The 23,582-nt window shown below is 43.6% G+C and overlaps 1 protein-coding gene across 5 annotated transcripts in view; it reads left to right on the top strand.

Moving 5' to 3' along the window:
• Nucleotides 1-23,582, top strand: part of VPS13D (vacuolar protein sorting 13 homolog D) — a 282,547-nt gene that overhangs the window by 229,617 nt on the left and 29,348 nt on the right. For all 5 annotated transcript variants that reach the window (XM_054438655.2, XM_054438652.2, XM_054438651.2 and 2 more), the window contains one exon: nt 689-884. In XM_054438655.2, the coding sequence (XP_054294630.1) occupies nt 689-884 (196 nt within the window). The remainder of the gene's footprint in view (nt 1-688; nt 885-23,582) is intronic.

The following is a 23,582-nucleotide window of genomic DNA, read 5'->3' as shown; positions in this document are numbered from 1 at the left end:
TCGCTTGGTCGCCAGGCTGGAGTGCAATGGTGCGATCTCGGCTCACTGCAACCTCCGCCTCCTGGGTTCAAGCAATTCTCCTGCCTTAGCCTCCCGAGTAGCTGGGACTACAGGCACGCATCACCACGCCCAACTAATTTTTGTATTTTTAGTAAAGATGGGGTTTCAACATGTTAGCCAGGATGGTCTCGATCTCTTGACCTCGTGATCTGCCCACTGCAGCCTCCCAAATGGCTGGGATTATGGGCGTGAGCCACCGCGCCCAGCCTCTGCCTTATATTTCATAGGATGCCATCATCTTCAAACTTTCCCCAAAGGCCCAATTTTCTAGTCTCCTATTCATTTAATCCTCTATCTGTATCCTCTCCTGATCGTCCGTAGGCTGCCCAAGCTCTGGGATTGAAAAATTGGCCACTGTTAACCTCTCAGCTTTTCTTTGATTTTTTTTTTTTTTTTTGAACTGGAACACACTTTACTTCTGACTAACATGTAACATATATCCTCTGACTCTGGACTTAATGAGCAAATCTGCAGGATCCTCTTCTGTGAGTTGGCCTGTCTGTGGCCTCTCTGGCACAGAGATTAATAGAAGGGCCTTAAGTTATCATTCCATAATCAAGGGGTTTGGCTTTAAATGCTTTTGCTTTTGTCCTCGTCAGGTTACAACAGCCCTTGTCTTTTTCTCTAGGTATCATTGGTGGACTGACCAGTGTTATAACTTCGACAGTGGAAGGTGTGAAAACAGAAGGGGGTGTCAGCGGTTTCATATCTGGCCTTGGAAAAGGGCTTGTTGGCACTGTAACCAAGCCAGTGGCAGGCGCCCTGGATTTTGCATCAGAAACAGCCCAGGCGGTGAGAGACACAGCCACACTCAGCGGCCCCAGGTCAGTGGTGTGGGGAGAGTGGCTTTTGCAGTTTCCAGCCTAGGTCTGCTGCTTCTCCTAATCCATACTGATGTGTTTAATTGTGCACTTTCTTAGTTATAGGGTTTTTAATTCGAATACTTGTAACTGAAATTTCTGATCTGCCTAATATAAAAAGATGAAAATGAGGTATAGAAACCTGGCATGAATTTTTTCAGATAAATGTATATATAGCATATTTTATATATGCTATATATTTTATATATGCATGTATATATAGCATATTATATATATAGGTATGTATGAGTATATTATGTTATTTTTCTCCACTAGAGAGGTCAGAATTAGGATTAAATTGTTAGAAGCTTCTTCTGTTCACCAAGCCAACTGGATCCCGACATGCCCATGAAGAAAACTGTCAGACTGTAGTCTGGTTCTTACTCCTACACCCCGTGGTATAGTTCTAGAATCCCCGCAGTTGTTGTTCACCACGTGGGTCTGTTCCTTCTTAATTTTCCTTCCGCTTGAAAGTGCCAGCCCCAGCCTCATAAAGAAAAGTGCCACCCCCCATCCCCCCAGCAGGTCGGCAGTTCTGCTGTGGGATTGCTGTCTGGCCTTGATACCAGCTGAGACTGGAAATCAGGGACAGCCCATATGGTTCCAAACCCCACAGAACCCAACCACTTTAATGTAGCTGTTTGCTTGAATGGCCTATTTTAGCCTCCCTTTTCCAGAGTGACTAATTGGGGATTCTTATCAACAAAGGGTATAATGAATGTTAAGGGCCCAGCCAAGCTAGACTCGACTTAAGCCCAGAAGGATTTTGCTGCTGCCTGGATAATAGATTTTCCCTGAGTGAATTAGTACGCCCTTTTAGAATGCCTAGGGCCTGGCCCACGTCCACACCCTATCACTCCCTCAAATAGGATGTGAAGTGAAGTTGTCCCCAATTGAAGTGAATCCATTTGTCTGTCACCAGGAAAACTTACTGAAGACACATTACTGCAGTAGGGGAGACGCTCCGATTGTGGACTGGGGCCATGCAGTGTGCTGTGCCAGAATGCCTTCCATCTGGAAGCAGCTGAGTAAACTCTGTATGGTTTACTTTAGTTAAGTTACATTCTATTCTCAGATACAAAACTAAAACAATCCTTGAGTATATTTTGAAGCATTTATGAAGTTGTGGGGAGGGGCAGGCAGTGAGGAGGCTTCGAAAGTATTTCCAGTTAGTTTTTCCATCTCTGCTCAAAGCCCAAGAAGTCCACCTCCAGTATTTGTTAAGATAATAAGACTTAATGAAGTGTAAAGCTGAAGATGCCTAAGAGTTCCCAAAGAAGCATGTGTATTCTTAAAATGTCAAAATAGCCAAGGGATTGATTGATAAAAAGGGTTCAAGGTATATGTGATAAATTTTTTAAAGGTGATTTTGTGCTGTGAGGTTTTAATAATGTTGACGAGAAAGAAATGGCTTGAATTTTATACATTGTCAGCTTGAAAGTCTTGATGAGGTTTTTCATTCTTTTTAGGAGCACATGTAGCCACAGTTACTGCAGAAAGAATGTCTTTGAGAGGGACATTCTTGTCGTTTTTATTAGTTGTTCAACATTGCCATAGAAGTTTGATTTTTCTGTCAGCCAGTACATAGCTCCCATTTATTCATTCCCTGTCAGTAAATAGTGATTGAAAATTTCCTGTGAACTCAGGGTTGGGAATAGCAGAAACCAAAACTGTCCCTGGTCTCAAAGAGCTTATAATCAAGCAGGGCAGCAAACATAAAAAATTATATAAACACTTATTTGCTGAAATTGTGACAAATGACATAGAGGAGACTTAGAGGGTACCGTGAGACTATGATCAGAGAAGGTGATGGGGAGAAGGAGGGTGGCTAACCTAGTGATCAGGGGAGTTGAGACAGGCTTTTCTAGGGAAGTAATATTTGAGGTGAAGCCTGGAGTATGAAGTAGGAGTTGGCCAGGTGAAGAGAAGAGAGAATCACTTTCCAGGTAAAAGGGAACTACTGTGTGTGCAACAGCAAAAGGAAGGAACTTATCTATGTGCCAGGCATTGTCTTTGTGCCTCCACGTGTGGAATCCCATTTAATCTTCATACTTGATATACAAATGAGGACAAGACAGTCCAGAGAAGTCATGGAGCTTGTCCACAGCCACACAGCTGGTCGGAGATGGTAGACCTAGACTTAGACCCAGCCTATGTCTTGACCCTGTGCCCAGCACCACTGCATTGCACCCTGCTGCCTGGGTCTGCGAGGAGGGGGCTCATTGGATTTCTCTTGTACGTGTTTCAGAGTCAGTTAGTGTCAAGATATGGCATTCCACATAGTTTCTTCCCTGCTGACTCAAGATTTACTTTACTATTACCTGCACGCTGACATGATTCAGGTCTTGACCAGCACTGCATTTTTCTCTGTCTGGTTCCTCTGGCCTGCCACCTTAGCCTTATCTGGACCTCAGCAGCAGAGACCATGCCCTCATGAAGGCACTGGGGAGCCATTCACAATCAGCAATGGCCACTCCTCATCTCAGCCCAGTGAAGTTTTACATTTCCATGTAGATGAGGCACTCGGGATATAGAAAAGTTGTGCAGCTTGACTCAAAGCAGACAGTAATTGGGCAGCCTAATTGAAGTTTAACTGCAAGTTCCAACTTTGTAGGCTGCAGAAAAAAAGAAAAAAAAAAAAAAAAAAAACAAAGTTTAACTGCAAGTTTCATGAGACAGCGATCTGCCTAACCATTCACTCCTCCTAGAAACAAAAGCTACCGTGATAATTGAGGCACAGCCAGTCTTCATATATCCTCAAAGGAGGGGGATTAGCTTCCACATCCCTTCTCTATTCTTGGAGGTGCCAGTAGTGGGAGAGTCATGGCAGAAGTTACCAGAGGCAAGTGGGGTATATGTTTGGATCAGTGGATCAGTGTCCTTTATTGTGCAGAAAAAGCTAAAATTACAGATTCTTCTGAAGGGCTACATAGCAGCCATTTCACCAATGTCCCTCAGTCCATTTGTCCAGGTCCAGAAGTATTCATGAGGAGCTATGCATTAGAAGAGAGCCCTTGGGCTGGGCACGGTGGCCCACACCTGTAATCCAGCATTTTGGGAGGCCAAGGTGGGAGGATTGCTTGAGCCCAGGAGTTTGAGACCAGCCTGGGCAACATAATGCCCCCATCTTTAAAAAAAAAAAAAAAAAAAAATACCTGGGTATGGTGGTGGGTGGTGTGCACCTCTGGTCCTTGCTACTTGGGAGGCTGAGATGAGAAGACTGCTGAAGCCTGGAAGGTTGAGGCTGCAGTGAGCTATGATTGTGCCCCTGCAATCCAGCCTGGGCAACAGTGAGACCCTGTCAAACAAAGAAAGAGAACACTTGATCTGGAAAACAACAGGCCAGAGTCCCAGCCACCTTACTTGTTAGCTTTGGGCCCTGGGTCAAGTCAAGACATCTATGTAAGACTCAGTTTTAGTTTTTTCATCTATAAAGTGGGGATAAATTTATCTCTCTGTTTATTCTGCTTCTCAGGGGTTTGAAGCCCAACCAGAGTTATTTTAATGTGGAAGCTATAAAGAACTATAAAAATGCTGGGTGATATTATTTTAAAGTCCTATTAAAGGAGCGCAGAGATCCTTGCAGGTGGAGAAATGTTTCGGTGCTGGTTTGTTCTGATGACACTGTATCTCTTAGGAACATACTGGTTCTAACACTATCACCGAGGGATAAACCACCCTGGCTTCTTGGAAGTGAGTTATAACCATCTCCAACCATCCCAGTTGATTGAACAGGATCCAGGGGTGTTACTCAGGGTTTTTCCCCACTGTTTAGACAACAGGGACTAACAAATGATTTGAAGGGATTAGAAGTGAGATTCTGACCGAGGGTTGACCTGAGCCCAGGGACCAAGCCAGGAATAGAACCCAAGAGTCCAAGAGTTCTGCCTCTGAGCCTGCAATTGGAATGAGACTTTCTGCTTCCTTTGTAATATTTCATCCAAGTAAAGGCTTAGATCTTAGCATCTATGTTTTAAAAGACCCAAATTTTAAGCAGATGATAGGAAAGTAAGCCATAAAACTGTGAAAGAGTACTCCTTCCAGTAATCCATCTGAAAAGTGGCCTTACAGGAAACATTGGCTCCTTTTTTGTGTTTATTTGAACATGATTTTATTTATAGGGAACCCCCCTCCTTATGTTCTTTTAGATTAAAATACTTCCAAGTTCCTCTCCTTGTTGGAGTGCGCTGGCATTCCAAGCGACAGCCACCTAACTCCTCTGAAATTTCCAGGCAACCCAATAGTTCTCAGGAAGGCAGGTGGGGGTTGGGAGAGAAGAGGGTGGAGGACTGCAGAGCCTTTGGCCTCAACATGAGTGTTGTGGACCAATATCCCCCACTGCATTTGTTCACTGTACAAGTATGTGTGGTTTGGAACTGAAATAAGAAACCTTTTCCAAGGCAACGTTCTGCTGGCTCAGGTTGCATCTTCTGGCCTGTGTGTATTGGGCCACATTTGTCTGTTCCCAAGTAAAGTTTATGAAAATGGCACAGATGCAGCCACACTTGAGGTGCCACTGAAGCTATGTGAAGAGCCTGCTACCCTTCAAACAGACCAGGCCCAAGCAAGGTGCCAAGCCATGTGAGAGTGCCCAGTCCACTGTGTAAATGTGACGGCCTCTGATGGTAGTGTTTGCAAAGATACTTGGTAGAAAGTTGCAGAGACCCGGGAGCAGCCATTTCACAAAAGAAGGCAAAAATACCTTTGAGAAGAAAGGAATGTCTGCCTCTGCACTATGTATTTGCTTGTTTGTTTCTCCAAATACCATCTGTTGCAGACTGGGGTGCATGACATTTTAGGGAAGTAGCAGATGAAGATTTATGAAGCTGGGCCCTGAGGTTTCCTCTAAAATATTTCTTCACCTTTTAAGTCAAGACCCAAAAGTGGGGAGAGAAGTAGGAGTTGGCAGAACTTGAAATATTTAAACTAATTTAGCAAAGCTCAGGAGTGTTGGAGCTTATCTCATTATTTAAGTTAGATAAGGAGGAAGGGGAATTTGGAGGATAATGATAGATCAGTGTTTAAGAATATAGCCATCAGGACTGATAATGTTCTGGAATCCCAGGACCCTTGGATTGTGCACGTAGATGTAAATTCCATTTGCTTTGAGAACTTTTGAAAAAGAAACTTTTTGGTTGATTTCACAGAAAAGATTTATGGTGGGCATATTTGACTTTTTCAGTAAAAACAGCCCCAAAACACCACCCAAAATCTGTCAAGACACTTCTCGTGAATGACCTCTTAGATGTGAAATGGAAATGGGTTTTCTTAAGGAAAGGCCCGTTTTGTTAACAGTGTTTGCACCTTACTTATGACTCTCCAGGATAAAAGGACTAAGACTCTTTTGGGTCACCAGAGTCTGAATGCAGTCAGGTTGGACAGGTCAGCAAAAAGTCTGCAAAGAGGCCGGGTGCAGTGGCTCACGCCTGTAATCCCAGCATTTTGGGAGGCCAAGGTGGGCGGATCATGAGGTCAAGAGATCGAGACCATTCTGGCCAACATGTTGAAACCCTGTCTCTACTAAAAGTACAAAAATTAGCTGGGCGTGGTGGTGCGTGCCTGTACTCCCAGCTACTTGGGAGGCTGAGGCAGGAGAATTGCTTGAACCCGGGAGGTGGAGGTTGCAGTGAGCCGAGATTGCGCCACCGCACTCCAGCCTGGCGACAGAGCGAGACTCCATCTCAAAAAAAAAAAAAAAAAAAAAAATCTGCAAAGAGAACTTAGGAAATGCTTCCATTAACTTTTTCATCCTAGTTGGGTAATACTGCTTTTAATTACTCTGCTCTGAGAGCAGCCATTTCTTATACTTGGTATTACACATAGCACATCAAGCAGAATTGGCTTGAATTGAGCCTTTAGGGAACTTCCAAAGGTAAAAATTGAGTAAAGATTCAAATATTTATTAGGATATACCAGTGTTCATTTTTTTCCCACTAATATTCCATTCAAGGCAGGAGAGTAGGCTGATATCCCATGTATCTAGAGTGGATCAAGTCCAATATTTCTTTCAGAGTTCCTGTTCCTTAAAACTGTAAGTGGGTTTTATATTTTATCCCATGTTTGGCTTAATAAGAAAATATTTCTAATTGCTACCCAGTAAAATTAACATTTCAGAAAGATCTGATATGTTATCCTGTGGCTCCTGCCTCATACTTATCTAGGAAGTTCCAGCACGCTCCTTCCAGATGAGTCCTGTATGCTGTAGTAGCATCCACATAGAGGCATGTATATGGTAGAGGTGAAAAGCTGGAACTTGCACCTGTTTGACCCTAAGGCTCTGGTTCTAATCTTTGGGCATATCTGTCTTTTGGCTTGGTGTAACATCTGCTGCTTGGGACAGCCATTGTGTTAGTTAACATGTCAGTTTCATCATGAAAAAGCCATTACATTTCAGTGAAACTGAAAAATTATTGCTATATCCAGCTGAAGGAAAGGGACTGTCAAATCTCTCCTCTGTTGTCCAAACATGGCACAGTAGATATAGTGACAGTCCCTTTATCTTCTACTCACCCTTGCGTATATATTTGTGAGGTGACAGCCATCTATTCTCACTTCCTGATCTTGCCAAACCAGGTCTTTCCAGAGAATGCTTGAAGGTAGATGGGTCCTTTTCTCATTCCTCCCTCTACGTGAGCAACCCCAGAAGAACACTAAGATCTGTGTTGATGACATTGGATGTCTCACTTGGCTCTGAAATTAAGCTGATGAAATTATAGGATCGGATATTTTATTTTTATTTTTTTCAAGACAGAGTCTTGCTCTGTCGCCCAGGCTGGAATGCAGTGGCACAACCTCGGCTCACTGCATCCTCCACCTCCCAGGTTCAAGCAGTTCTCCTGCCTCAGCCTCCAGAGTAGCTGGGATGGCAGGCGCACGCCACCTTGCCCAGCTAATTCTTATATTTTTAGTAGAGATGGGGTTTCACCATGTTGGCCAGGACGGTCTCGAACTCCTGACCTCATGATCTGCCAACCTTGGCCTTTCAAAGTGTTGGGACTACAGGCGTGAGCCACCACACCCAGTCAGAATCAGATATTTTAAAGAAGCATCTTAACAGTCCTTCATGCCTTATAAGTTAAAATTCCTCTCACAGGAACATAAGCAGAGAAATCTTATTTTCTGAGACAGGCTTCTTCCCTCTCGCTGAACTCTAAATACTGTATTCCCCTTTCACTCAAAGGCCCCAGACGATGCCATTCTCATTATAACATAACTTATGGAAAGCTCAGATCTATTGTTGGAAAAAATGCAAAGTGTGTGTGTTCATGCACACACGTGTTTGAGAAAAGCCTTTCCATTTCTGAAATCCCAAGAGTCATTTTTATGCAAGATTATCCGTTAGGAAAAAACCCACTTTTTTGGTCATGGTACATTATAATCATTTCTAGAAAGGAGAGCGTCTAATTTTTGCCATTTTTGGCATGCTGAGATGACTGACTTCATAGAAACCACACTATCCTACTTCCAAAAGAAAAAAAAAAAACCTACTGAATTTACATCTGAATCAACATCTCTTCAAAGTCCAGTCCTTGCATCTCAACCAGCAGGTCCTTGTGCAAAGAAAATGAATGGGAAGTGTGATTTGGGGTTATTCCATTTACTTTCTGATTTGGGGTTATTCCATTTAAAAATGAAATAATGTTACCATTATACATCTGTAGTCCCTTCTGTGTTCAGTGAATTTGTTTTTAAAACTCTAACGTGACACCTAATATTACATACATAAGATAGACATTGGAGATTTTTGGTTTGAACTTCAAGAAAAAATAAAACAGTGTCTATTTCTTTTTGAGAAAAAATTTGTATTTTGTGCATTAGAGAAGGTTGAAGAGCCATTTGTTATTTGTGGAACTCCTCTGTAAAGGCATTGGATTTACTTATTTTTAGGTTTTCATGACTATCCCATGTCTCTCATGTTTTTCCGTTACAGAATCATCCACCTTTGCCCAAGATAAAATTGAAATCTTTAACAAGATGACCCAGGTTTGAGTTCAACTCCCCTGCTCCCAGAGAGCTTTAGACTGTAAGATAATTCTGAGATACACAGAGGACATTTGGACTAGCAGGGACTTAAAGACTCACTGTTGTATTACAGATTATGGCTCGGAAGCACTGAGGGAAGGAAAGATAGGTTTGGGTGTTATAATTCATCCGTGGTTTTCTTGCCCTGATATATTTATCTGGTACTCTTTTGCCAGTCTCCTTCTCAAAGACATTTTCTTGCTAAATTTCTCACTAACTTGTCAAATGGAGGGAAAATAAGATTGAATTAGTAAAACATTCTTATCACAATATACTCTAAAAGAGGCTGGGCGCAGTGGCTCATGCCTGTAATCCCAACACTTTGGGAGGCTGGGGCGGGTAGATCATTTGAGCTCACAAGCTTGAGACCAGCCTGGGCAACATAGTGAAACCCTGTCTCTATAAAAATATACAAAAATTAGCCGGGTATGGTGGCACGCGCCTGTGGTCCCAGCTACTCCAGAGGTTGAGGCAAGAAAATCGCTTGAGCCCAGGAGGTTGAGGCTGCAGTGAGCTGAGTGATGGGACTGGGTGATGGGACTGAAACCCTGTCTCAAAAAAAAAAAAAACTTTTGTTATATTGGGCTTATATAATTCAAATTAATAATGTTACTTATCTATATCCTTAGTGGATTTACTTTAATACATTGAGGAAACCACTTTCTGATTAGCAGAGAGAATTTGTACATATGGGTTCTTTAAGAACAGAGGGTCTCAAAATACGGTCTTAGGGACCCCCTACGGAACCCCAGATCCATAACCTAAAACCTATTAGTATATATTCATATACTTATATATGAATTTATAGATATAACAATTTTTATAATAGTATTCTGTAATGAGTGTACAGTGGAGTTTTCCAGAAGCTACACAATGTGTGATATTGTAACAGATTGACTGTAGAAGCAGATAGGAGAATACAGCTGTTTTCCAGTTAGCAAGACTTAAGAGATTTACGAAAATGTGCAGGTGCCACTCTCCTCACCTTCTGTGACTGCATACATGCCACCAGCCAACAAACGTACCTGGTTAATTTTTTTGACAAGCTGCTCTATTTGAAAATACGGTGATCGATAATCCATCATCTTGCTGATAAGTAGCACATATCGTCAATGATGGGCTAATTCGGACTAAACCGTAGGAGCCACTGTAATGCAATGCTTCCCTTTGGCTTCCTGCCAACAGTTGTCAGCCCTCCTGGTTTGCTCCTGACTTTTACTGGGTTTCTGGAAGTAACAATTGGAAAGATTTTATCACATATCAGAAAGACCTCTTAGAATAATTTACCTAATTTAGTCCTTCACCTTAACCTACCATCCCAATAAATTTTAATTTTGGCAGGGTAGTAAGTGCAGAACAGATGACTTCAAAGTGCAGGATCTTGTCCAAAGGCTGCTTGGTTGTGTTTGCACTGCCCTGACTCTTGCAGGTACTCGAGAAGGTGTATCTGTTTCAGAATTCACTTGCCAAAACCTCAACTTTCTCCCCTAGCAAAGTTGCTAGAGTAGGATAAACCCACAATATTTGGATAAACTCCTTTGAACTCCTTGTAGAAAGCAGTTGTTATGAGGCAGTTGTTCTGTGTTAACACCAGAGAACAACTCCTAGCAGATTTCCCCAAACATACTTCAAACATCGATAATGGCAGGGGTGACCCAAACTCTATCATAAAATCCCAGGGACTGCAGGAGACTTCAAAGAGGAGACAGAGCAAAACCTCACTTCTCGTTATGAGGAGTATGGGTCACAGGAATCCTGGCTAGAATCCATGGTAACCTCGCGGAGTAATGCCAGGATGGACAGAGGCCAGGGCTCGTCGGTTCCCTAGACTTTACTAATTGACCCCAGCAGCACAGTTAGAGTGGTAATAACTGGCACCTGCCCGCCTCCTGAGGCGTTAGAGGCCAAATTACCATATGTGAAGTGCTTTTCTATCCTTTAGTGAGGAGGTGCAAACCTTGAAATGTGTTTCTATTTTTGTTTGAACTATCGAGGGCCCAGTTAATTCAGTTGAGCCAATTCTGACCTTGTGATATTCAGATCCATCACTTAGTACGTACAGGCAAATTGACAGTAGAAATTTATTAATTCAGTCTTGAACTCCTACTGTATTTCAGGCATTTAATAAGTATTAAATACTGGGAATATTTAAATAATTGAGGACAAACTGCTCTGAAGAATCACCAAGCTATTTGGTTTGTGTGTTAATATTCTTAAGCCACTCTTACATGTTCATTAAAGCAAGTTTCCCTATAGTTTTCTTGAAGAACTCATTTTTTAGTGATTTGACTTACTGTTTATTCTTGAAAACAACAAAATTGCATTTGTGCGTATGGTATGTGTTGAGGGGGGTAATTACAGGCATTTTTTCCCTCATTACCGGGTCCGTTACAGCTCCTTGAAAACAAATTGTTGTAGTTTTACTAATTGTTTATAAAATTAGCTAATGATCCTTTGATTTTTTAGTTTTTTTATGCCTTAGCTGTATTTAATGAATATTTAGTATCTTCTGTGCAGTTAATAAGAACAATGGTTGCCAGGCATGGTGGCTCAAGCCTGTAATCCCAGGACTTTGGGAGGCTGAAGTGGGCAGATCACCTGAGGCCAGAGTTCAAGACTAGCCTGGCCAACATGATGAAACCCTGTCTCCACTAAAAATACAGAAATCAGCTGGGCATAGTGGCACACGCCTGTAGTCCCAGCTACTCAGGAGGCTGAGACATGAGAATCACTTGAACCTAGGAGGCAGAGGTTGCAGTGAGCCGAAATCATGCCGCTGCACTCCAGCCTGGGTGACAGAGTAAGACTCTGTCTCAAAAAAAGAAGAACAGTGTTTAAAAACCTATTGTTTTTACCTGAATTATTTTGCTATGACAAATTTATCTTTCAAATTAGATTTTATCAAAGTAGATATGTATTCACTTTTTTTACGTTGAAGTCTTTCTGAATGTCTAAAACCAAAACACAGTAATCTCCTGCCCTGCCTTTCCCTGATTTCCTGCTCCCTCAGAGGCAACCACTTTCAACACTTTGGGCCGTTTCTTCAATGTGGAGGTATTTACCTTTATATTTCATAAATAAATAAACGAACTGCTATTTCTTGACATCATTTGACTTCATGTTGTTATACATACATGTTTCCTTTCCCCATTTTTCAGTACAGTTATATGATCCTTTTTGAATAACTTAGTATTCCATTTTTACGTTATTATGACTGTGTAAATAGTATTCCCAGTGAAGCCCCCCACCCAGGTCACTTTGATGATGTTTCCTTTTTAAATGTTGTGCTTTGTTTTTTTCTCCTTGGAGTTACTAACTGCTCTTTCAGTATTGTCTGCTTCATTTTCTATTTGCACATTCGTAATTTATTCTCAAATGCTTATTTAGTTTCCACATTTTTTTAACCCTGGGCCTAGTAACTCGTTTTTCTTTAAAAAAGAAAAAAAAAAAATTCTATCTTCCTATTGCTAATTTATCCACAAACACTCTTCTGTATGTGTACAAATGCACTGAGTAATTTATTGGTGGTTTCTAATTAAATTCTCCCTCTCGATGTCCCCTGCTCCCATCTGACTGGTTGTTGTCTAGCTATGTTTGTCTCTAAGCTATTTTTCTATGGTAGTACTATAGCAGTACTATTCTGAGTTTCTTTCTTCCACTTATTTGTTTTGGTCTTTTTCTTTCATGAATAGAGACAGTCCCCAGAGAATCTGGTGATTCTTGACTATCTGTTCTACTCCTCTTTAAAGATGAGGCACTAAAAAGCCAATTGGGAGCTCTTGGTTTGAGGCTGAGGGGGCCTTACTGTGGAATGATCAAGTGGGGACCTGCTGACTCTGGGCTTCTGTTGAGAGGAGCAAAACTGAATGGGGTTGAGAGAGGGGACCTGAAGCTCTAACTGCTTCCCATGCAGCCTTTTAACCAATCTTCCTGTTTTCACCTCACTCCAGGCCTACCTGTTTCTCCTTTATGCTCCAGGCCTTCAGAGCTACTTGCTGTCTCCATCTTTCTGAAATGCAGTGGAGGCCACCATCCCAATTAGCTTTCTGCTTTGTGGCTTCCACTCCCTCAGGCTTACATTTCATCGCCACGTGTCCATCTGCTTTTCAGCTTCTAAAATATTGTTGACACCTTCTCTTTATCCTTTTGGATTCGTGCCATTTGTATCCCTTTGCTTTCCCTTTAGAGGGGTCTCTGGACTAGATCTCTCATGTTTAATCAGAAGTCCTATAATTTAGACTTTTCACTAATTTGTGTTTCCTTTCTTTGTGCTCTTTCCCCTTTACCCCCAACTAGTGGCTCTGAATTAGTGTGGTTTTATGAAACCCATATCCATTCAGCCATGGTTCTATGTATTATCTCATTTAGTCATCACAGCAGCTTTTGCACAGCATCTGCTCAGGCAGTCTGCGGCTCTTCTTTCCCCAAAAGATTGAGAATACATCTGGTGAGAAGCCGTTGCCAGTCCCAGCCCCTGCTTTGAGTCTGGTATTGGTCTTTAATCTCTCATTCTGTGTGTTGTAAAGAAACAGGTTGTGGAAGGCTCTTGTCAGATCCCAGGAACATGAAAGAAATAGCACACCCTACGGTAGTGACATGGCCCTGTCACCACCCCTCATTGAACCATAAAAGCTATTCAGAGGGGCCAGCAGCTGGGGAGCGACTGTACTTAGATCCTGGGTGCTGATGGGTGTTTTGTAGTTTCCAAGGGAAGTTGCTGAAAGTTTTCTTATCTTGACACTCCAAGGGCAAGAGGTCTTTCTTCAAAGAGAAGCGCTTGTTTCAGAAAAAGATGTGGAAAGGACGTAAAATCACAGGTTCTTCCCCAGTTCTGAAAAAGAAATAGGAAGGGGCAACGTGGCAGTCAGTGTGAAAAGAAACCACGCATTTGCAGGAAGCAAGAAGGGGTTCCGCAGCACTGTTTGCTTCCTGCATCTGCAGTGCGAGGGTAAACAGGCCTGCTGGGGAGTCGGATGGCCCTGGGTTTGAGTCCTTGGGCCGCTGCTTGGCTGTGGCCTGGAACAAGTTTTTCCCCTCTTAATCTCTCTGAGATGAGATTTCTTTGAGTCATATGCCTACCTCAGTGGGTGGTTACATGGATTAAATTATGTCATGTATATAAAGCACTCAGCCTGGCATGTGGCATGCAGGTAGGGCTCAAGACATCGTGTCAGTGTGAATATTCTCCCCTAAATGTTGGAATGTTGTGTGAAGGTGAAACAGGGATTGTGTCCATAGCTCTTACTTAAATTCAACCCTGTCCCCGAATTCTTGCTGACCACCTGCTAGAGTGTGAGGACTAGGAGTTCATGTGCTTGGCTGGGCTTTTGTCCTTCCCATTCTCTTTCTTCACACAAAATGAACAGTTGAACTCAGGCCACCAAGCCTGGTTGAGTTGCTGGGTGGAGGGACTCTCCTGGGCTCTGAGCCTTTGTGTGTGGGAACCGCACTGGAAAAGGTGTGCAGAGGCCATGAACTTGCTCTGAACCCACTTGTGAAGAGCAGGTGACCCCAAACTATTGTTAGTGTCTGCTGTAAATGATATGCCTCTGGGTTCGAGCAGAGTTCAGCCAAAAGCCCCACATGACATGGAAATCTGTCCTGGAGCCAGGTTTGTCGGGTAAAAGTTATGTAGCAAATGTCTCCAAACATTGGCATCTGTTGTCTGCCGAGACTAGGACAACCGAGAATGATGGAGTGCTTAAGGAAATTAGGATGGGGCATGTGACCCTGTAACAGCTGATAAACTGTTTCAGGCCACCGTGGCTCATCCAGCTCTTTTGATAAACAGCTTTAAAAGCATTACGTGGTTTGGAAAGCATTCTTCAAAAATGGTTATATTTTCCAAACGCATGACAGTCCACTGTTCAGTATTATTTAAGGGTTTTAAATTGTAGAATCAGATTCCTTTTCAGTGGGGCTCTTGGAACTGTCGAGGGCTGATCTGTCTGACTCCAGCCAGGACAATCTCACAACAATATTATTATGTAGGTCGGGGTCCCCTAGGTCTGTTAAAAAAAAAAAAAAGTTCAGGGCTAAGCGTTTAAGAGGAAAAACTATTTCTTTCATTTCTAGCTAAGTATGATGGGCCCTTTCAAACACTGCTTTCATCATGCACCTTTTATTTCACGATTTCTGCATAATGAAAATACAAGATCGATAACTGGATTATCGTAATGCCTTGAGCCTTTGAAAATGAACATTCTCTAGATTATAATTTGTAATTCATTTCAAACTTCATTTCAAATTTCATTTCAAACTTCATTTCAAATTTCATTTCAAACTTCATCCTCCCATTTGTCCTAATTCCTGAAATTTAACTGTTGCCTTTTGAGCCTCCTAGGAAATTCTGGGTATCCTTTAGGCAAGGGAGGTAGCTCTTGGGGGAATAGCATTCAGGCCACAGGCAATTCATTTGCGACTTGGGCTCTTCTTAGAACATATGATAAGTGCAACGCACTGTAGTGACAGATTTTTTTTAAACCCTATTAAAGCCCAATATACTAATGCAGATTTTTTTTTTTTTAAAGTTTTAGAGAGATTCATGGGATTTTATTCTTTTTCCCAAAAGGCAGTGGTGGAGCTGACAGAGTAGCATGGAGCCTCATCCTGATGTATTGTGCGGAAGTGGCAGCAGTTCACATTCATTCAGTGTGTCAGCATAGGATCAGTTCCTTCTTGACTCAACTCTCTGTGATCAAAATAAGCTATTGGATGTTCCCTTTGGGTACTGGAAGCAGCTTGGCCCCTTGGCAAGAGAACAGGATTGCAAATCACAAGAGCAGAACCCTGACTCCAGCTCTGACGCTACTGTGCTTCGTGACCTTGTGCAGACAGCTTTATATCCCCACCTCAGGTCGTTCTCCCCCATACAAAGGGGGAGAGGGTCATCCTTGCCCTGGTCATGTCTGCATGGCTGAGGTGAATAACTAGTTGTGTAACTTCCTGGAGGAGTGGCACAGAGGAAGCTCCCTTCCTAGGGCTGGCTGTGCCATCAGGGAGGAAGCTGGATATTAGAATAAAGAAAAAGCCCATGCAAGAATATATGGCAGCCCGATAATGTATTCTAAAAATAAAAAAGCACTAGGTTAATCTGCAGCTGTAGTGTACCTAAAGTATTCTTTAGCAGGTTGTGGCCCTAGCCTAATCCCCAGCTGGACTTAGCACCATTTAAGTTAGTTACATCTCATCCCCACAAGGGATTGAGTCTGTAGCCAATTTGGCCTTGTCACCACTTCAGCCCTCCCTCTGATTTCACCTCTAGGAAAACTACAAAGTGGCCCCAGACATACATAGCAGGCTTGATCACATGGGTGGAGTGTGTCAGGACAGCATACATCAAATCAAATGTCCAGGGAACCTGTTGTAAATCAACCACTTCCCGCATGCTCAGTCATCGTAGAGGTACTTGAATGTTCAGTTTCTTTTAGTTGATGTCCAAGAAATCAATGTTTAAAAAACAAAACAAAACCAAAACAAATCTTGACAGAGGCATTTTGTACAAGAATGGTGTGTGGGTGTGAAAAAGTAAATTCCAAAGCATATTTCCTTTTAGTTCCCAAACCCATATTAGATGAGTACTTCTTAGCCTTGGCCACAGTGCTAGAGTAAATAGCAGTGTCACGTAGCTCGTGGAACAGGCAAACCACAGAATGTACAGGAGAGAAGCATGCATACCCGTGAGTCTGCTATGGCAGCTCTTCTTGTCCTGGTTTCTACATCTCATTTGTAAGCAACTTGTGTTCCTGCATTTTCAGAGTTTGGCCAGTTTATTTACGTAGAATTGCATGTTCCTGGAATATTGTCATAAAAGTGATCCTGAGATAGAAAAAGTCCACAGGAAGCAGGGGCATTGAGTTTATAAGTTCTCAGTCTGTCTTGGCCCATAATAAAGTCTGATTCTCAGGGGTAGGTCCAGCTTTCCAAATTTTAATATATCAGAGACTCTTGATGCATCTGGGCTCATGATGGGCCAGAGTAGGCCTTCAGGAGTCCTCGTGTTACACACTCGACGCCTAATGGAGACTGGATTCATTTACGTGTATTAATGTAACCTGTGTGATCATGTGAGTGCAAGTGCTTTGTAGATTCTGTCCTGGGAGATGTGGGATATTATGACTAAAGACTTACTTGAACCCTGAACATGTATATGAATAACTGGAGACAGATTGACTGGATTACACATTTTTCTTGAAAATTTCCTAAATTAGCCTACCTCTTTCTTGCCTTTTATTTCCCAGCTTAAATGGTTCTCTATAATACTATATTTTAAACAAACCAGAAGAAATAGTATACAAAAGCATAGACAAGAGGGATATAACAAGAGATGGTTTTCTGTCATCCATGGCACCTCCTCTCTACCCCGCCCCCACCACCAAAAGGGGCTTTAAATTAAGATTTGGAATGGCAAATTCACTTACCAGCTTCAAATACAGTAGACAAGGAAACCTTGTGAGGAAAATCCAAGAGTATATTTACAGTTTCTATTCAGAAATACATGGCTTACTTTGAATGAGGAAGCATGACTTTTCACCTTCAGATGGAACTAGGGTCTGATTTGAAACAGACCATTGGCTTCACTAAACCCCATCAAAGAAGTCTGCCTCTACCCGGGATTGGAAAGTGCCAGTGGGCATGTAGTTGCTAGTGTGGGATTTCTGTTTTTATTGTTAACAAGCTTGGGCCCAACTCTTAGTATTGTATCAAGATGGGTGAAAACAAAACTGACCAGAAAAACACATATCAAGTCAGCAGTGGCTCACCCCTCAGAGGCCATTTTTCCCACCTACTCCTTTTATACCTTTGGTTTGTTTTTGGTTTTGGATTTTTTCTCTATGTTCCTCCTACTCTTTCTTTCTCTATTTTGCTTGGGCCTTCGTTAGAAGAGTTCTAGTAATCATTTCAGACTTCCAAAATTCAACCCAGTGGCCTCATTTTACAGGTGGAACCACTAATACACAACAGCTCGATGTGACAAACCATAGACTCACAGTTAATCACTTGGAGAGCCTGGATTCACCTCCGTGATGACCTGCCTTTCCAGCCCTCCAGTGGCGTCCTCTGTAGTGAGCTGTAAATGTGCCACTCTAGAACATTCCAGGAAAGCCCTCCTCTTGGGCTAAACTCTAAAACTGAAATGAAGTCCTGCCCATGTGAGCTGCTTGTTTAACACTTTGGATGCTAATCAGAGTACTAATGAGAACACATGGATAGATTCGGCAGGTCTAATGCCTGGGACCTTCTCCTATTTGATTCCATAAGACTAAAACCCCTATGAGCACTTCCATCCCATGCACACACACATGCATTCACATACCGCACTCATGTGTCCCTCCCCTATAGCCAAAGACCAAAAAATAAGTTTATTTTTTTTTCTACATTAAAAATAAGACCGGCTAGTAACCGGGGTTGGCATTCCCATCTCCTGTGGAACCTGGGAGGACTAGCAGACAGCTATAGAAATCTGTCTCCTTTTAGTGTGGTTGTATTAAGGGCAAGCTTGCCTCCCATGGCACCCCAGAAAATCCAGGAGTTCAAGTGGGGGTGCACTGTAGGAGGACTCAGCAGCTGTTTTATGGAAGGTTTGTCAGGGATCAGACTAAAGATTTTGCTTTTGTGAGAACAAAGTGAAATGTGACATTCAGGAGCAGCTCGGGGCCTATATATAGGGGCCCAGGGCCTGCTGGGATGGGGTTTTACACTTGGGCTGTCCTTTTGCCCTTCCCCTGAACTCTTTTCACTTCAGTCATGAGCAAACAGTCAGTGCCTGAACTAACAACCCTGCAGTCCTCCGAAGCACGGCTGGCTTACAGTACCGAACAAAGGGAGGGAGTGCCGCGTGGGCCGGCCCAGGCCGAGGAATGCGGCTTCAGGGTTCTGCTCCATAAATTTAACCAGCACGACGAAAAGGAGATAATATGAGCCTTCGTGATGATCTGAAAGGGGGAGGTTCTGTGTCCCATTGATTGCGGTCTGGCCCAATGCCAGGCCCAAGCCTGACCGACAGTTGAACCATATCGTTAAGGCGTGTAATACAGCTCAAGTCTTGTACTGCCGCCAGTGAGTGCATATCCACAGGGCAAAAGTTTATAAAGAGTCGAGGCTGTCCTGTTTAACCCTCTCACACTGCATGTAATAGACCCAGCTGCCATTCAGAACTTGCCCATCTGAGGTCATAAAGGAAAGCCTGCACGTTTCTTTTCTTCAAACAGCTTTTCAGGACTGGGGAGAGGAAGAAGCGCTGTCTAGAGAGGGTCAAGGCACGGTGATGTTTCTCTCTGGAGAAGCAAAGCAGTCTGCCTCCCTCCCCCCGGCCAGAAACGGGACACCCTAGTGCTTTCTTCAGAGTAGCTCTCTGTTTGCGGTATAATGTTGCTGGAGGAAACAGGGCTGACTCCACAGGAAACCTGCCTGTCTCCAAGGAGGCCGCATCGGTGGCAGAGGTGGGTCAGATGCCGGCCGTGGAGCGCTCTTGTCAAGCTTGGGATGATGCCGTTTTCCTTCCCCACCACCTCGAAAGCTGTTAATAGCCTTGCTTTCTGGCCTTCCACAGCTAAGCCCAGGTGCTAAAACAGAGCAGGTGGAAGGCCGCCCCACGGAGTGGCCTGTGAGCCCAGAGTTCTCACTGTCCGAGGCCGGTGGCCCCATGGGAACTCTGTCCATTCAATAGGGAAGGCATGTGGAAATAGGCACATTGTCACAGCAAGGCCTGGAGTGGCCTGGGTTCTTACAGTGGGCACTGCATTGAGGAAATGGGCAGACAAACAAGGATTTAGCATAAGTATAGTCAGAAAGAAAGGGCCGCCTGTGTTCAAAGGACAAAAGGAAGAAAGTGGGTGAAGGGGTAGTTCAGTCCTGTCCATCAGCCAGTCACGTTCTTTGGCCAAACTCGGGACCTGCCTGTGCTTTGTCCATGGTGTCCAGGAAGAAATCTGTGTCTGTCACTTCCAGATTGCTGCTTTTCTGCAATGGACGACGCCTCTTAGGCAGACACCTGCTCGGGATGACAGTGCTGCAGAAATTGATCCAAAACGTTGACTAGCTTGCGTGGTATCGCTGTCGTTAGTATTCAGTCCTCACAACCACCCTATGAGGTGGATGCTATACTTTCCCCATTGTACAGATGGGAAAGTTGAGGCACACAGGGGATACGTAACTTGTCTAAGATCTCAAAGGTAGTAAGGAAGGGAACCAGAATGTGGACCCTGGCCAACTGAACACAGAGTACATGCTCCTAATGTCTGTGCTGCTTCTGGGCCATCTCTTGGTCCCTCACATCAAAAGACCTCATGATTTCAATCCAAAGCATCTGACCAAGTGTTAGGTCTACTTCCTTTCGATTCTTGGATATGAAGGGTAGGAGCTGAATATCTGCCTATAGCCCAGAAGATTTGTGCAAAGACCCTGGTTCACTTGGAGGGGAGGTACTATAAAATTTGGACCCCACAATGTGAATGAAGGGTATGTATTGAATTCCCTCAGCCCACCAGCTTAACACAGAGACAGTGTGAGGGATATACTGTAGCTGGGAAGCTTGGAAGGGCTCATGTTCAAGGGCTTCTTTGGGCCAAACAGCAGTGGGCCTGAACATGAGGAGACCCTGGCCTTTTAGTGCCAGTGCCTAGAGAAGCAGGTCACTAAGCTTTGTGCCCAGGAGCTGTGCTGTGCCCGGTCCATCACTGTGTACCCCATTCCACTCCCTAAATAATGAACTACTGCAGCCTTCCAAGTTCACAGTGTGCCAGTTTGTCAGAGAATAGCAGTGACCCTTCTCTGCTGCAGCCCATCTTTGCTCTGCCAGGCAGCCAAGACCATATTCACCAGGCGGCAACCTGGGAACTCCAGCTGGTACACAGTACAAGAAGCCTCCGCAGTAGACTGTCCCAGGAGCATGTGCTCAGTATGTCACAGCCATCTCCTTTTGGAGGCCAGGGAGAGCTTCTGTTTGGGTGCCGCGGATCCTGGACGAAAGCTTTCTAGAGGTAGGAGAAGAGACTAAATGGCTGGCCAACCCAGAGATTGTTGGATTGTGTTATGCTTCCATGGTCAAAGTGCTTTAAAAACCTAGAAATTGGCTCTGGTAGTGAGTCCCAGGATAGAGCTAACTTATGATCTGGACTCCATTACATGATTGCTAATCCTGAAGTTCAGCAAACGTTGGTACTGGCTGACTTTTAATGGAGTACCTGTTTGAGGGTTCTCCTCATCATGTATTTAAGGTTAAATTGTATAAAGGAATTCTGCTGCTCTTTTGAAATTTTCTGGTTCTGTTTAACCGTACCTAAAAATGCCATGAGGTAGCCAGATGATTGACTAACTGGGATTTATGGAAATTCTTATCTGCAAAAATCTCAAGACAAAGAGGCTCTAACTAGAAGGTTCCCAGTGCTTTATGTAACATGCAGAAGGAAATCTGGCCTCAGCTTCTTGGATCTGAGCAATCCTTTGGAAAGGGAGCAATGAAGAGCAGTAACTGGAGACTCATTTCCTGCCTTCTGTGTGACTCACTCTCCTTTGTCAACTTCCAGTTTGCCCCAGGCCTGCTTGCTTCTCTCCACCCCAAGGAACTTGGTCTTTGGAAGACACAGGCGCCTGCCCTCTCTGTCTGCCTTTTGCCCCCAGGTCCAGAGGGAGAAACAAACCCTCAGTTGGAGGAAAGTCTAGAGCACAGGCTTTGTGTTGCTCAGAAGCGCATGATAGGAAGTGGTGCTGTTGCCTCTGCATTGGCCAACTCCTGGCTGCACCTGCTTTTCCCAGAGGCACGGGGAGGCCCAGGCAGGGGCCCAGGGCCTGCTGCTGATCAGTTTGTCCTGCTTGCACGTCCGCATCCCAGTACCCAACGGGGCCAAGTAGAAAAGGCACATAGTGGAGTGTGAGCCATAGGTGTCACCAGATGGGTGTTTCCCCTCCATGCCCAACCCCTTCCCCGACCTGAAAGGGTCTAGCCTCTTTCCTCACTGGCTTCCAACAAGTTCTAACACATTTTGTATATATCGATTTCCAGGCTTGTAGAGGCAAGCCCCACAGTCCAGGAGTTCAAATGGATTCAGTGTTGTTGGTTCTTGTTTCCTAGAAGGACAAGTGCTCTGAAGGTTTGGTGTCAACTCTGACCCAAGGGGTGTGTCTGATTTTTATGAAGGCACAGAAATGCACCTGAGGTGACCCCAAGTCCTTCTCTTTTATTTTTTGATTTCCCACCACCTGGATCATTAATACTGCTTTCATGGGGGATGGGGAAAGGAGAACATTTCAAAGCAAAGTTGATTTGGTCTCTGAACCAGCTTGTCTTCTAGGCTGTAGTTCACCCTGATGAGAATCGGAAAGGACAGTCTGTAAACCCCTTCACTCTAGTGGCTCTGCAGCTGGGGAGCCTCAAAACCAGTTCCAGATGTTCTCTCTCCCTGTATTGGCCAGAAGGGAATTTCGGGCAAGCAAGGAGGCAGAGAGCTTTTGCTTTTGCCCGTTCATTGAATACCCCTATCTGCAAACTGTGTCTTGCTTCATGGCACTTTAGGGAGAGTGCTGAGCGCCTGGGTCCATTTGGGACCAGCCAGCACTTCCTGCTCCTTGGTTAGAGCATGCTGCTCCAAGCTGGCTGGTTACTGCAAGCAAGAGAAGCCCGCCTTCCTGCTGTTCAGGGTCAGAAAGCAAGACCATGCTGGAGAAGTAAGTCAGGCAGGCTAGGAAGGAGACCTGCAGATGACCCTTGGGTTAACAAAGCAACTTTCACGGCCCTGTTCACCACCAGCTAGGATAGTACAGGGCTTTGCCTCCCAGTCTTGGGAGAAGAAGCATAGATAGTAATGGTCAACTGATGGCCCTTTACTCTTGAGAAACTCCACCCAGCCTCCCCTTATCCAGAAGAAAGCCATTCCTGACTAAGCCTGGCCACTCTGACGCCTTCTTTCCTAGTCTGCACCCAGCCTGTGCTGTATGTGGTAAATGATGGTAGAAATTTGCACTCTTCATGCTTTGATTTTAAATGCATATTAGACATTTTGGCATTTGTGCCTGAATGCTCTCTGTATCATCTTTTTTAAAAAAATAGTTTGATTATGTAAGTTAAAGAATGTACAAATGTAAACTTCTGAAAATACATACAATATATGATCTCTTAGAGTGTATAGACACTGCTCCAGAGGCCTTGCATGAATTATCTCTTTAATCCTTACAAAACGAATGTGATGGGTACTATTATTCCCACTTCAAAGAAGAAAATAAAAAGGACTTACTGTCCCTGGGCATTGACAAGCACTAAGAGATTAATAATGGTAACCCCACCAGACATCTCTATGGGGACATATGTGTATATACACTAGTGTGTATGTGTGTGTGTGTGTGTGTGTGTATATATATATATATATGATTTGACATGAATGGGAGTACATATGTTGATGTCTAATCTTTTTCACTCCACAATGGCGCTAGAACGTCTTTCCATTCCAAAAATCATTTTAACATTTACATAATATTATAATACAAATATTCCGTAAGGTACTTAACTAGTCCGCCATTGATGGATGTTTTGAATTTGTTGCTATTATAAGCATCCTCTACATATATCCCATCTTACTTGAATAATTCTCTCCTTAGGCTAAAGTCCTAAAAATATGATAGCTGGATTTAAGGGTGTATATATTT

This window comes from Pongo pygmaeus, chromosome 1, assembly GCF_028885625.2.
Source record: "Pongo pygmaeus isolate AG05252 chromosome 1, NHGRI_mPonPyg2-v2.0_pri, whole genome shotgun sequence".
In the NCBI taxonomy this organism is placed as follows: Eukaryota; Metazoa; Chordata; class Mammalia; order Primates; family Hominidae; genus Pongo; species Pongo pygmaeus.
Note: the sequence above shows the minus strand (reverse complement) of the source record. Positions and strands in the feature narration are given on the sequence as shown.